This window comes from Elgaria multicarinata, chromosome 11, assembly GCF_023053635.1.
Source record: "Elgaria multicarinata webbii isolate HBS135686 ecotype San Diego chromosome 11, rElgMul1.1.pri, whole genome shotgun sequence".
Taxonomy (NCBI): Eukaryota; Metazoa; Chordata; class Lepidosauria; order Squamata; family Anguidae; genus Elgaria; species Elgaria multicarinata.
The window spans coordinates 35,549,424-35,564,302 of record NC_086181.1 but is presented as its reverse complement, the minus strand read 5'-3'; the positions used below and the strand labels follow the sequence as shown (position 1 = coordinate 35,564,302).

At 42.3% G+C, this 14,879-nt stretch overlaps 1 protein-coding gene across 1 annotated transcript; it reads left to right on the top strand.

Annotated features, from left to right (window-relative positions):
- The first annotated feature begins 4,326 nt into the window (after positions 1-4,326).
- On the top strand, positions 4,327-13,236 carry LOC134405689 (vomeronasal type-2 receptor 26-like). Its single transcript, XM_063136934.1, has 6 exons — positions 4,327-4,406; positions 5,727-6,018; positions 7,007-7,861; positions 9,008-9,235; positions 11,490-11,556; positions 12,326-13,236. The coding sequence occupies exons 1-6, from the start codon at positions 4,327-4,329 to the stop codon at positions 13,234-13,236; spliced, it is 2,433 nt and encodes an 810-aa protein (XP_062993004.1).
- Positions 13,237-14,879: the final 1,643 nt, after the last annotated feature.

The window sequence follows — 14,879 nt, the reverse complement described above, 5'->3', positions numbered from 1 at the left end:
CATGAGGTGTCATGGTGCCAAATATGAGGTTTCTAACTTGAACAGAAAAAAAGTTGTATAATTTTTTAGCTTTCAATGCAAGCCTATGGGGGGGGAAATCCGGAGCTCCGGGCGGAGCGGAGCGGAAGTGGGCGGAGCGGGAGCGGAGCGGAGCGGCCCGATCCGGAAAATGGCGGATCTGCAAGTGAAGCGGAGCGGGGGGTCTGTGCACACCCCTAGTAGCCATAGACATCATTTATTTATTTATTTATTTATTGCATTTTTATACCTCCAAAGAGCCGAAGCTCACCTGCATATTGCGCTTCTGAGGCTGGGTTACTGGGTTGAATCTGTTCCCCAAATGCTATATTATTATACATTGAGAGGTAGAGCAGCTGTGAAAGAATTGAATTCTCTTGCTTGACGCTTTGAACATTTTATATTTGCTGTATTTCCCTTCCTGGAGTAACTGCTCTCAAGCATCTTCTTTGATTCCACACATATTAGTGGTGGTTGGGCTGTATTTAAATGTTCTCCAACTGTTTCATTACCATTTACAACCTATCCACATAGCAGAGAGCATCTTGGTGACCCTTTTGGTGAAAAATGGGGGTACCTGCATTGGCCTTTTCCCATAGCTGATTTCATATGGAGGAATACTGCTATGTGAGTTCCTCCTGCAATGTGAAATTATATAGAGTATGTGCAGGTTTATGAAGCTGCATTACGCTGAGTCAGACCATTGGTCAATCTGGCTCAGAAGTGTCTACACTGACTGGCAGCATGTATCCAAATTTTCAGAGAGGAATCTTTCCCACGTCTTTCAAGGTTTAAGTTGCATAATGACTGGCATCCATTTTGAAGGAAGAGCACCATTATTAAAACTAGCCAGGTACTTGACTGAGCGTCCAGAAACCACACAGGGTGTGATGACCTCTCTCTAGCCATTCCACAAACTCAGAAGGGATTGTGCAAAGGATCCCAACATCCATAGTGAATCGCCAGGAATACATATATATGTATGAGGCACTCTTACGTTTGACCAAGAATTTTTGTAAAACCATTTTTCTGTGAGTTTTTTCCCCTTGTAAAATAATTGCAAAGGAGTTTAGAGAAATTCATGGAAGAAGGATATCTCAATGGCACTTAGCCTGGGTACATAAGAGTGAATCAGCAAAACCAGAGCTCACAGAGGTGTCCCAAATTTCATCCTGAAGCTCCCTTTGACCCTGTTCAAACCCTGTTCAAACGACACGCTAAGCCACAGTGGTTAAGCATTTTGAGCTAAACGTTGTGGCTTAGCATGTCATGTGAACCATGCTTTAGTGTGCCATGTGAACCACTCCTAAGCATGGTTGCTACACAACCACAGTTTAAACACACTAACTAACCATTTGCTGCAAAGGGGTTAATGGCCTAACCATGGCTTAGTATGTTGTCTGAACAGGCCTTCTGACTTGAGTTGCAACTTTCTCCCCAAATTCTACATTATTGAGCTGACCAGCTAGCAAGGGAAAAGGCTCAAAAGTACTGACTTTCCCCCTTTATTCCCCTAATTTCTTTCCCCCCTCTTCTTCTGTATTGTCTTTTTGACTATTTAAAAAAATGTTAATTCCATAGACAATGCCATTTCTACTTTTCTGTTGGTTAAGCAGTTAGCAAGGTGTATGAACTCAAGAAATAATAAATAATAATTTATTAGCTCTATATGTGTGTTTATAATTCAGCAACAGGGGAAAACCATAACCTTCTTTCCAGTTTCAAAAGGAGTGAAAAGAGAAGAAATATATCAAGGAAGAGGCTTCAGCTTCTTGGATGCCATTCGGTTTTTAAAAGGATTGAATATGTCTCTGCACTGTCCTAATCTTCTGGTTGCTTTAATTTTTCTTCTACTCTATTGGACTGATACATGTGATGCCGGCATGAAGGTGGGCCTATGCACACCATTTCAATGTGGATCTCAGAGAATAACTTCCTAGTGTGTTCTGCTTAGTGAGTCAGATATGTTTCTCAGCTCTTCCATGCCTAATGACATAGGAAACGTAGCAGCTGAGATGAAGAGTATCATTGTGGTAGGGCGTCCTCTGATGACATTGACTTTCATAAAACTTCCCCTGGATGTTGCACCTGTACCACATACAGAGGACTTCATGGCAGAAATGGCCAAGGGATGGACTCCTTGGCTGCTTTGGGGAGAGCCTATGTTTATGTGTGTGAGGGCGCATAATGGCTCAGAGGAAGGAGTCATGGCTCAGTGCCAGAGCCCATGTGTCTTGTACACCACTCTTTAAATTTTCAGTTGGGAGCAGTATATAAATATTGTAAATAAATAAATAAATGGGAGATTAGGCTGGCCACATGTGGATTGATAATGTGATTTATTAAGTTGACTTTTCTGTCCTTCCACTGGTCAGGTCCCAATTCCTCTGTTAGGGCCAACTATCCAAGAGACATTAGTATCCTATTTTAAAGTATGATTTCCTATTGAATAGCAGAGGTATTGTGGGATTACAGAGAAATGTTATCTTTGCTTGTGTCAAGACCTGAGCAGATTGGAACAACAATGATTTGCCATGTAATTAACATTTTAAAAAGGAAATTACTGTGATCAGCACTGCAATTTTTGAAAACCCCATTGGCATCAAAAAGCCATGTGTGAAATCCATTCCAAACCTGCCCATTTTAGCTTTGATGTGTTTATTTGGTGCACAGTGTTTAAAGACTTCATCCCAAACCACATGCACTACCCTCGCCTGGAATGTCAGTTTGATATTGTGTCCACTTGAGCTTTGATACATTTTCTGTTAGACAAAGAGGCCTCAATTGGTGCAGAGGTGAAATCTCTTCCTCCTTCTGTAGTAAAGTTGACTGTAACTCTTACCGGGACAAAGGCTAGTTGGGCAAGTGAATAGGTGGCCATTGAGATCTGCAGCCGGGAGTTCGGGCAAGATTTTTTAGCACTCACTTTGATTCTGATGCTGCTAAATAATTCTTCTAGCAAGAGTCTGAACGCCACCATCTGTAGATGGCAGACAACAACTCAAAGTCATTCATATAGTCAGACAGATGAGATTATCATTGGTGAATTTGTATCTCTTACACTTGTTAAAGTGATTCCGCCTGGGTTTGTTGAAAATCCAGTTTCCTCCTATAATGGCGCGTAAGTAGTTCTTTCTTTTCTTTTCCTTTTCTTTTTCTTTGAAATGCTCTACTGGACTATGTGATCATTGTCATCTCAACAAAATACATATTTCCCTCTTCCTCCCCTCTCTCATTATTGTTTTTGTCATGCTAACGTAGGCAATTTCTACACAATGGCCCCTGGAAACATGCCCGGATCATCCCTGTGCATACAAATGACACAAAGGGGGTCCCGGGAGCAAGCAGGGATGATCCCTCCATTTTCCTGGGATAATCCTTAGGTGTAGAAAGGGCCATAGATTCCGGTTAATTTCCTTTATACTGCTTTTAGCTGGTAGGAAACAGGGCACTGCCAGATAACCCACCCGCTGAATTCAAGCAAATAATGTCTGCATTGCATATGCATGAATTGATAAGCTACGTGTTTTGCACTGGGCAGTGGACCTTCATGTTTGAATTCAAGTGGTCTGTTTTCTTCCAATTTACACATTGTATGCATTGAGTGATAAACTTTGCACACTGCAATTGCTCTGTGGTTCCATGGCTTTAAGCAGTCTGTATTCAATGAGTGTTAGCAAATATTGGGCAAGAAGACGGGTTTTGACATGATTCCTTTTAAATACAGATTTTCCTGAAATCGGATTAGCTCCTCTTGGGGCAGATGGCAGCCAGTAATGTGATGTATAGATGAGAAAAATAACACCACAGATTCATAATAGAGTTGGTTCAATATGTCAGGTTTGAGGCACTCAGCAAAGTTTTTAAAATCAGTCAGGCTCTGTGTACTTTAACCATTCCAAACCTAAGGGTGTGGTTTCATCGTGAAATCCTGGAAAGCAGTTGTCAGTCAACCTATAGACAATGGGCTCATCGACACCATGCAGGATATTGCACTATGAAAGTGGTATATAAAAGACAGGAGCCACACCAAGCAGTACATAGCAATATGAAAGTGGTATTTGGTATGTGTCATGGGACCCAACAGTTGTCAGTGCACTTCAATACCGCTATAAAGCAGTAGTTTTGATCTTATCTTTTATATACCACTTTCATAGTGCAATATCCAGCATGATGTAGATGAGGTCAATGTTGAGCTCAATGGACCAATATTCTGAGTTCGTGTAAGGAAGCTTCCTGAGTGCAAGTTGTTAAAAACAGAAAGCCACCAAGCTGATTTTATCTCTATCCAGCTAGGCACCCACGAGCATGTCACTTCCCAAAGTACAAACAGAGTTTTCTGCACTAGGGGGTCTTACAGGTGGAGCAGAAATTTCTGCCGAATTCTGGTATTGTTCATATAATAATAAAGAGCAAGGAGGGAAGAGAGAAAGAGGAAAGGACGTGTTTATAGTGAGAGAGGGGTGAAGGAGAAAAAGTCAGGTGGAAAGAAGTTGAGTCTTAAAGAGAGACGGGAGAGGAGGAGAAGGAGAGGGGGAAAGAAATGTTTCTCCTGGGTTTGCTCAACCCTTGGGCAAATCAACCATTAGGTAGAAAGAAGGGCAGGAAGAACGGTTCAATCTGCCAGCCACCATGTGGGTTGTGTTCTAGCCACTTCTTACTTTGTATAATTCCATGCTTCTTCGGAAAACTTTGAAATAACAATATATCCTCACAACAACATTATACACAAGCACACTTAGGCCTAATCTACAACTGCCATTTATCCCAGAGTGCACTCAAGTTCATCGCTGCGGGTCCAAATGCTGCACAGTTGTTCTAGGGATGAACTGGGAATGACCAGTCAGTTCTTCCGGGATATGTAGGATTGCTTTTGTCCTGGTTTTTTTTTCTTTTTCTTTCCTGGTCCTGGAACAATCCCAAGGTTCACAGACAGTGCGGCTCTCTCTCCTCGGGTCCGTCTTCCCCATGAGTAGCAGGGCTCAGGAAACAGGAAAGGAGCTGTGCAGGCAGAGTCCACGGGCATCATGGATAAGGGGGAGAGCATTTTCGCCATCTTTCTTCATTGTGTGTGTTTTTTGAAATGCACCTTCGCGAAGGATCATGCCCGCACTGTTGAGCAAATGCCTCTGCTTTTAAAAAAAGCAATTTCACCCCAGAATGGCCCTCCTTTACTTCAGGAAAAACTCGCTGATGTGTGGCCCCTGAGGGATGTTCCCGGAAGCGCAAATCCCAATGATCATCTCTTCCCACTCCTGGAAGGCCTCCAGGTGTGGATTAAGCCTTAGTAAACTTTACAAAAGAAAAGAGGTTTCAAGAACTTGGGTTTTTCGTATCCAAACCAAACCCGGGAGCCACTTCATCCTACTGGCTGTGCTGTTTACATTGCCTAAGAAGGTTATCCTTGTATCATCAGTATGGCTAAGCAGTGTTTTTTTAAAAAAATAATTAATTAATTAATTTTTGCAGCAACCTCTCATTTACTCAGATCAGGGGAGGGCAACTTATGGTCTTCCTACTACTTTGCCCTAAAACTCCCATGATCACTTACAATTGACTTGGGCTGATCTGAGTGGTATGTTTTGGCCCACATTTGGAGGACCAGTAGTTGCCCACCCTCACCACAGATGGATACATCATAATGTAAGCTGTAATACACTTGATTCTGTGATGTAAGGATCGAAGTCTACATTCAAATCTTCTTGCAGGGTGATCCCTAAAAACTACCAGCATGTCCTTGCTTTTGTTTTTGCCATGAGTGAGATCAATAAAGATGCCAAGTTATTACCCAACAGCACACTGGGAGCCAAAATCTATGACAATGCTTTCAATGCAATAAGGACTTACTGGAACACTCTGGATCTGCTATTCAGAGGACTGAGGAATCCTTCTACTTACAAATGTAACAGGAGAGAGGAACCCATGGCTGCCCTTGGTGGGATCAACTCCCAAACATCCATCCAGATGGCCAACATCTTAAATATCTTCAAGATTCCACAGGTATGTGTGTAGAGCAGAGGAAGGCTAACTTTGCGGGCTTGAGGCTCATTTGAATTTTTGAAGAGGTATTCAAAAATACTTGACAGGAAAAACTTCTTGACTGTTAGAGCAGTGCGACAATGGAATCAGTTACCTAGGGAGGTTGTGGGCTCTCCCACACTAGAGGCCTTCAAGAGGCAGCTGGACAAGCATCTGTCGGGGATGCTTTAGGGTGGATTCCTGCATTGAGCAGAGGGTTGGACTCGATGGCCTTGTAGGCACCTTCCAACTCTGCTATTCTATGATTCTATGATTCTATGAAAGTGCCTTTACAAAATTGGCTGGTGTTGGTGTTCTCAACAATGTGGGCTAAAAGGAAGGAAGGAAGGAAGGAAGGAAGGAAGGAAGGGGGAGGAGACGGAGGACACTTTCAGATATCTTGAAGTTTGGGGAACGGGTGTTAATGAAATGTGGGACCTTTGGCATGCAAGGCATGTAATGATTCATTTTATGAGGGAACTCACATAGGCAGACAGAAACACACAAAGGCTCATTCACTCGCCGACACTCTTGTGGCACAGAGGAAGCAAGTGTTAATTGGGGTTGGAAAGCCACTGTAACTGGTTTAAACCAGGGTTAGTTTTGGTTCACATTGCACACTAAGACATACATCACCTAGCATGCTAAGCCATAATGTTGAGTTCAAAAATGCTTAACCACCGTGGCTTAGCATGTCATCTGAACAGGGTCGATGAAGGGGAGGGATCTGAGAGGGGGTAAAGCTTAGTGACAAAACAGTATTCACAGAAGAAGTGACTTGTACATCTGTACTCCCACGCAAAGGAAAAATGATGGTTTAGGTCTCAAATATGAAAACTGCCAAATTAGTTGACTGAGCTTTTAAAATCCAGTACATTTCCTTCGCATGTCGAGTGTCAGTTTCCATTCAAGAAAAAAATGAATGCCATTCACTCATTCATTCCTTCATTCATTGTATCTTTCCCACTAGCTCAGCTATGGCTCCTTTGATCCAGTGCTGAGTGACAAAATTCAGTTCCCTTCTTTCTACCAGATGGTCCCAAATGAAGATCCTCAGTATGTCGGGATTGTTGGGCTGCTCAAGCATTTTGGATGGAACTGGATTGGCCTCATTGTTTCAGAGGTTGACAGCGGAGAAACTTTCCTTCAGACCCTCAGACCAAGGCTCCTGCAGAACACTATCTGCATTGCTTGGACTCAAGTGATCCCAACAGTGACACCACATTTACCAAATAAGATAATCCAAGAAAAATTGCTCCCAATTAGTAATACCCTCTTTTTGAGTGACATCAATGTGATCCTTGTGTATGGGGATGGTCAGTCTGTGGAGGGTTTTCGAATGGTTTTGTATTCAGCTGAGTTCTTTAAAAAGCGCCCATTGGAAAGAGTATGGATCATAACTGCTCAATGGGATTTCACTGCTGTATCCAATGGGGCAATGCTCACCACAAGGACTTTCAATGGCACCTTGTCATTTACATTCCATACAAATCTGGTGCCAGGATTTCAGGACTTTCTTGAGAGCATCAATCCATTTCAGTCAACGATTTATTTCATCCAGCAGTTCTGGATTAGTGCGTTTCTCTGTTCGCTCCCACAATATAAACTTTATGTGCCAAACAAGGAAAGCTGCACTGGGGAGGAGAAGCTGGGAAGAGTCCCTGGACCTTGGTTTGAAATGGGGATGTCTGGCCAGAGTTACAGTATCTACAATGCTGTTTATGCTGTAGCACATGCTCTCCATGCCATGGATTCATCGAGAGCCCTGAAGAGGGCAATGGGAGATGGGGGGAAGTGGAGCCTCCTGAACGTTCAGCCGTGGCAGGTAGCTGCAGCTATCAAACATAATCATAAAACATAAAATAATGTAGAACCATTAAAAACAAAGGGGGGAGCAAAAATCTATATAAAAATCAAGGGGACTGTCCAATTCCAGCTTCCTTTGAATGAAAATAAAATCATTGTCTAAAACCATTTAAATCCAGCTTCAGGTTTGGTTCAGCCTTCATTACCATAATGAAAGGGCTGGAAAGAGGTAATGGGAGTATAACCTTCTCAATGGCTTATTGTAGTATTAACCAAGTTATCCTTCTGAACGAATTCTGTAAGCTGGGAGCTGAAGTGAGGTTCAGATAGTTGTTGCAGGGTCAGTTCCAAGAGGTTGTCCCGGTTGCTTTCTGCTTGTGCCCTTGAAAGTTGCTCTAGATCATCTTACAGGTGACCATCTTGCCCCTCATGCATTTTAATATCTATGGCAAGCTGCTGGTTATCCAGGGGTTTGGACATCAGAGCCATTAGTTTGTGGTGGACATACACCTCTACATCTCTTTGACCCTGTTCAGAAGATATGCTAAGCAATGGTTGTTAAGCATTTTGAGCTGAAAATTAAGGCTTAGCATGCTATGTGAACTATGTCTTAGCATGTCATGTGAACCCAATACTAACCCTGGTGGTTACATAACCATGGCTTAAACACATTCACTAGCATTTGCTGCAAAAACACTAGCAGCCTGACCATGGCTTAGGAATTGCTCTGCTGGGAGCTTCTCTGCCGGCAGCCATGCTTCAAAGAGGGCAGGATGAGGGTCCCCAAAGGCTAAAATAGCCTCATCAGCCCCTCTTCTGGCTAGTGTCACCACAAAGCCCCACCAATGCTAGGGCTTGAGGAACATCTCCTCAACCCCTCCTGCCTCACCAACAATAGCCCTCCAATGGTCAGGCAACCCAAGCGCAGGCTAGGAACATTAGTTTTAGTATTGATCTGCCTTCTGCCTTTGGATAGAATTTTTTGTAATAAAAGTGGTATTTCTGTAAAGTACATCCTCTTGTAGATTTATGCCAGGCAGTACTGATACATTGAGAAATGATACTCAGGACACAACTTGGCAAAATTTCAAAGACAGAATGCTAACCCTTTCCCCAAGATTGGCCTTAATTTGTATTTTTGTCCGTTTGTTTCCTTGCAATCTAGCTTCACTCTTTTCTCAGGAACATCAGATTTAACAATAGTGCAAAGGAAGAAATATCCTTCGATGAGAAGTGGGACCTTGCAAGTGGATTTGATATCATCAACCTGGTCACATTTCCCAACCAATCCTTCCAGAGAGTCCGAGTTGGAGAGATGGACCCTCAAGCTCCTGCAGGCAAAGAGTTCAAAATCAATGCAAGTGCTGTTACATGGAACCCCAAGTTTAAGCAGGTGGGTGTTACTTACATACTACTTCCTCCTCTTCATTCATCATCATCATCATCATCAATGAGCATAGCCTGTATAATGTTCAAATATGTCAGAGATGCCTATTTCTCAAAGTATGCTTGTTATTCTCTCCCCTCACCCTGGGCAACGCACACGCACACACACACAAACCCAATAATGTGATTTATTAAGTTAAATATTATCTGGAGAATATTTATTTTTTATGTGTGCATGAAAAGACAGAATGGAATGCCACCTCATGTCTCCTTTGGGCTCCACTAAGTGAGTGATTTATTTCACGCTCAAAATTGGACACTCAGGGATGTTTGAGGGTCAATTACATGATGTCGGCAACAACCAGGATGTCTCCCGAGCTATTTCCTGAAAATTCCGCTATGAAAAAAACCACTTTTAATATGATAATATCCAAAAAATGTGGGATTCATCCCCTACTAGATGGTGCTGTCACTATGGAACTGAATGGAGCACACTTACAGGGGAACTATTCAAATCACATGGTTACCCTCTGCAACGATTTAGTGCAGCCCATAACAATCATGCAAAAGAAGAAGGAAGCACAAAGCCAAGGGTAAGCAAGGCAATTTGCCTTTAATGTTGAGGTGTTCTCAATCTGACTTGTTGGGATTAGGAACGGATGAATCTATTTCGTTTCCTGTAATATTAACACTTTCTCAGGCATTTTTTGCACATATTTGACACAACTTTCCCCACTATGACTTTTTGTATGCTGTTTTCATGAATGTATACATTTCTGTACACACTGTTTTGATTGGAGGACTGCAACACAAAATTTGGAGCAGAGTGAAAAATAAAGGATATTTGTATCCCCATTTGCAGATTAGTTTGCAAAGTGGGTATTAGGTCCATTCATATTAAAATGCTTGTGAAGTTACAATCATTTTTTGAAGCAGCTAAATTGTAGCTATTTGGATCTCAGATATATAGGAATGTGATGCTTTTTAGCTGCTTCAGAATGCATAATTCAAATGTTTCACATTATTTCCTTCCCCCATCACACACACATTTTAAATGATGCTCAATAGTGCAGAGCCAAAGTCACACATATGCTGTTATCAAGTGGATATGTTTTTTTATTTATTTACAATATTTATACACCATTCCATATCTAAGAAAGATTCCGGAGTGGTGAAAATAATAATTAAAAACAGTAAAAAGATTTTTAAAAGATGAAAACAGCATATAAAAATTGTTCATTTCAAAACTGAATACCAATAAAAATGGTGGCTGGTCAGTTATGGAATGCTTTCTGGAAAAGAGCTGTTTTCAGGAGGCACTAAAAGCATCAAAGTGTTGGTGCCTGCCTGAACACTAGAGGCACGGAATTCCAAAGAAAAGGGGCCACCACACTGAAGGCTCTTCTGCTGGTGAACTCCAACTGGGCCGTAGATCCATGTGGAACCAACAGAAGCATGCTCTCTAATGACCTCAATGACCAGGCAGGTTGGAAGGAAGAACGCACTCTCTCAAGTATCCTGGTCCCAAGTTGTTTAGGGCTTTGATGCTAATAAAAAGAACCCTTAAACATGGCCCAATAGCAAATAAGCAGCCAGTGCAGTTCCCTCAGCAAAGGAGTTATTTTAATAGTTATTAAAATATTGATAACTCTTCTTATGGCCCCAACACCCTCATGACTATTAGAAACTCTTCATCAGCGTTGGATCCCTAGTCTACTTCCCATAGGTGCACCCAGCTTTGATTAATAGTACCCAAAGCTCTTGCATGGAATAGATAACATCTGTATGCACTTAGAAGGGAAGAAACTCAACACTCTTTTGTTCACTCGAACAATTCAGATTTTATATGAAGGCAATATACATGCATGGACTTGGCCTTCTGTACACTCAAGGAAGAACATGCTATTTGGGATTCAGAGGCACAGACAATGGAATAAACTGCATCACTGGGATAATGAACTGTAATGATGGAGTGGACAATATGCAACTCAGAAGTGGTGGTATGGGTGATAAATGAAGAAGTTTTGGAATCGGAGTGATGATTCTAGTTTCAGAGATAAAAATCATGAGATTAGATCTTACAAAGCCATCACCAACAGTTGAGGATCACTTGGGTTTTGTGGGCCTAGTCTTCTTGCCATGGGAATGGCGACTCCTTTTCATCTATAGTATTGCCATTATTACCACCTTTCAGTTACCCGAGAGCCACCAGGTGAACCAGCAAAGTAGTGCTTGTAAATTCACCTGTCTTCTCCTTCTAGTTGGTTGTGAGAATTAGGTCCAGTAAGCCCCAGTCCTCAACACCCCCTGAAAAGATAGAGCAAGTGAGTGAGTTGTCCATCTGTGTGTTTGGGGAAGAGAGTGAGTGACAAGGTGTGTGAGATGAATTATCACCAAGAATTATGGTGATGGGTTTTTCCTAGGTGGTACATCCTTGACATCTTCACATTTTGAGATGCTAGTCACAAGGTGTTGCAATGTTCCAAGGCAAAAAAGGTGTAATTGAGAATTAGAGCAATGAGGACAAACTAGCTTAGCCAAATGTCCTTCCTTGTGGTTACCATTAGATGCTGCCCAGTTCTACCTGTGTCAAGAGCTGCCACCCTGGACAGAGCATGTTGATCCAGCAGGGACAACAAATCTGTTGCTACGATTGTCCTCAATGTGCTAAAGAAATTATTTCAATAATGATAGGTAAGTGAAGGCATCTCGATTCACATGGAAAATGTACCAGAACTTTAAAAATGTGTGTCTACTGTAATTCTGTCATGTGTGTGTGTGTGTGTGTGTGTGTGTGTGTGTGTGTGTTTGTGTGTTTGTGTTTATTGGAATGTATTACCATTACTTTAACTTTTGTAAACTGCCCTGAAAGCTTCAGCTATGGGACAGTATATAAATTTAAATAATAATAATAATAATAATAATAATAATAATAATAATAATAATAATAATGTGAAGGTAAAATTGAATACTACACATTTGTTGTCTAAGCCCAATAATGGTGCTTAAAGAACAAAATAATTTTGTTTGTCACCATTAAAATTAGTAGACGTCAACTAAGAACAGAGAATACTGAGACTTTTCTCATGACTTTCAGATGCAGACCAATGTGAGAAGTGCCCAGAAGATCAGTATCCAAACAAGAACCAGGATCAGTGTATTCCTAAAGACATAAGTTACTTATCCTATGAGGAGCCTTTGGGGGCAGTTCTTGTTTCCTCGGCTCTTTTCCTTTCTGTAATCACAGCTGTGGTGTCGTGGAGCTTCATTCAACATCAAAATACTCCCATCGTCAAAGCCAACAACTGGAGCATCACGTGTGCCCTGCTCTGCTCTCTGCTGCTCTGCTTCCTCTGCTCCTTCTTGTTCATTGGGAGGCCTGGGATGGTGACCTGCCTTCTGAGGCAAACTGTGTTTGGCATCGTCTTCTCCATTGCAGTTTCTTGTGTGTTGGCCAAAACCATCACTGTGGTTTTGGCCTTCATGGCCACAAAGCCCGGAAACAGAATGAGAAAATGGGTTGGGAAGAGGCTGGCTTTATCAGTCATCATTCTCCCTTCTCTTATTCAAGCTGGTATCTGTGCAGTGTGGTTGGTAATCTCTCCCCCCTTCCCAGAGTTTGACATGCACTCCCACATTGGGCAGATTGTAGTGCAATGCAACGAAGGCCCAGTCATCATGTTCTACCTTGTCCTGGGCTACATCAGTTTTCTTGCTATCTTCAGCTTCACTGTGGCTTTCTTTGCCAGAAAGTTGCCCGATACTTTCAATGAAGCCAAGCTGATCACCTTCAGCATGTTGGTCTTCTGTAGTGTTTGGGTGTCCTTTGTGCCCACCTACCTAAGCACCAAGGGGAAATACATGGTGGCCGTGGAGATCTTCTCCATCTTGGCCTCTAGTGCTGGCTTATTAGGTTGTATCTTTCTTCCCAAATGCTACATTATTATATTTCAACCTGAGTTAAACACTAGGCAGCAGTTGGTGAGGAAAAAGAATGAACAGCTTTGAAGTGGTGACCACAAACCTTATTTTGTAGCCATAGACATCATTTATTTATTCATTTATTTATTGCATTTTTATACCTCCAAAGAGCCGAAGCTCACCTGCATATTGCGCGTCTGAGGCTGGGTTACTGGGTTGAATCTGTTCCCCAAATGCTATATCATTATACATTGAGAGGTAGAGCAGCTGTGAAAGAATTGAATTCTCTTGCTTCACTCTTTGAACATTTTAAATTAGCTGTATTTCCCATCCTGGAGTAACTGCTCTCAAGCATCTTCTTTGATTCCACACATATTAGTGGTGGTTGGGCTGTATTTAAACGTTCTCCAACTGTTTCATTACCATTTACAACCTATCCACATGGCAGAGAGCATCTTGGTGACCCTTTTGGTAAAAAATGGGGGTACCTGTGTTGGCCTTTCCCCATAGCTGATTTTGTATGGAGGAATACTGCTATGTGAGTTCCTCCTGCAATGTGAAATTATATAGAGTACGTGCAAGTTTATGAAGCTGCATTACCCTGAGTCAGACCATTGTTCAATCTGGCTCAGAAGTGTCTACACGGACTGGCAGCTTGCATCCAAATTTTCAGAGAGGAATCTTTCCCACATCTTTCAAGGTTTAAGCTGTCCCATAGTTTTGTGTAGAATTGAGGGGCCAGGCTTGAGTGCAGATGCATGTCATTAGGGAAGTTGCATGGTAAATTGGAAAGTAACATAAATGACTGGCATCCATTTTTGAAGGAAGAGCACCATTATTAAAACTAGCCAGGTACTTGAGTTGCATCTTTCTCCGCAAATTCTACATTATTGAGCTGACCAGCTAGTAAGGAAAAAGGGTCAAAAGTATTGACTTCTCCCTTTTTTCTCCTAACTTCTTTACCCCCTCTTCTTCTGTATTGTCTTTTTGACTGTTCAAAAAAAGGTTAATTCCTTAGACAATGCCATTTCCACTTTTCTGTTTGTTAAGCAGTTAGCAAGGTGTATGTGCTCAAGAAATAATAAATAATAATTTATTAGCTCTTTATGTGTGTTTATATAAGCAGGCCATAGGCACCGGGCATTTCTGGAAACCTCCAGGGAAATCAGGCCCACCGGAGCTGGGGCCCAACTTACCGGAGAAACGGGGGCACCCAGCCCACAGTTGGCAGAGGTGTGGCCTTCTTTCCCCAGCAGTTCAGCCATCTTTGCAGTGGGAAGTCTCGCAAGATATCCCAGATGGCAACGGAAGGCCAGAGCGTGGGTGGGGGTGGGGGATGCTCTACGTGTTCTATCACTTCTGGGAACACGTACAGCAGCCCTCTTAGAGTCACTCTAGGATTTGTCTGGTCTGGTCACAGGCAGAGTGTGGCTGGGGGTGGGAGCTACTCTATGTGTTTATACCCACCCAATAAACTCTCTCCATCAAAACTTCAGCATTCTATGGCCCCTTGTCTGACTGGGCATAAGGTGACTGTATGGTTTCCCTGTTCATAATTGAAACAGTCGCCTTTTAGGCTATATAGTCAGTGCTCTTGCAGCTTACTGGGATAAATGCTTTTGTAGTGTTCATGGATCATTGTGTTAGTGCATATGCTTTGCATGCAGTGGGTCCCATGTTTTATCCCCCCGTCCTGCATATCCAAGTTGGGTTGGGAAGGAATCCTGCCT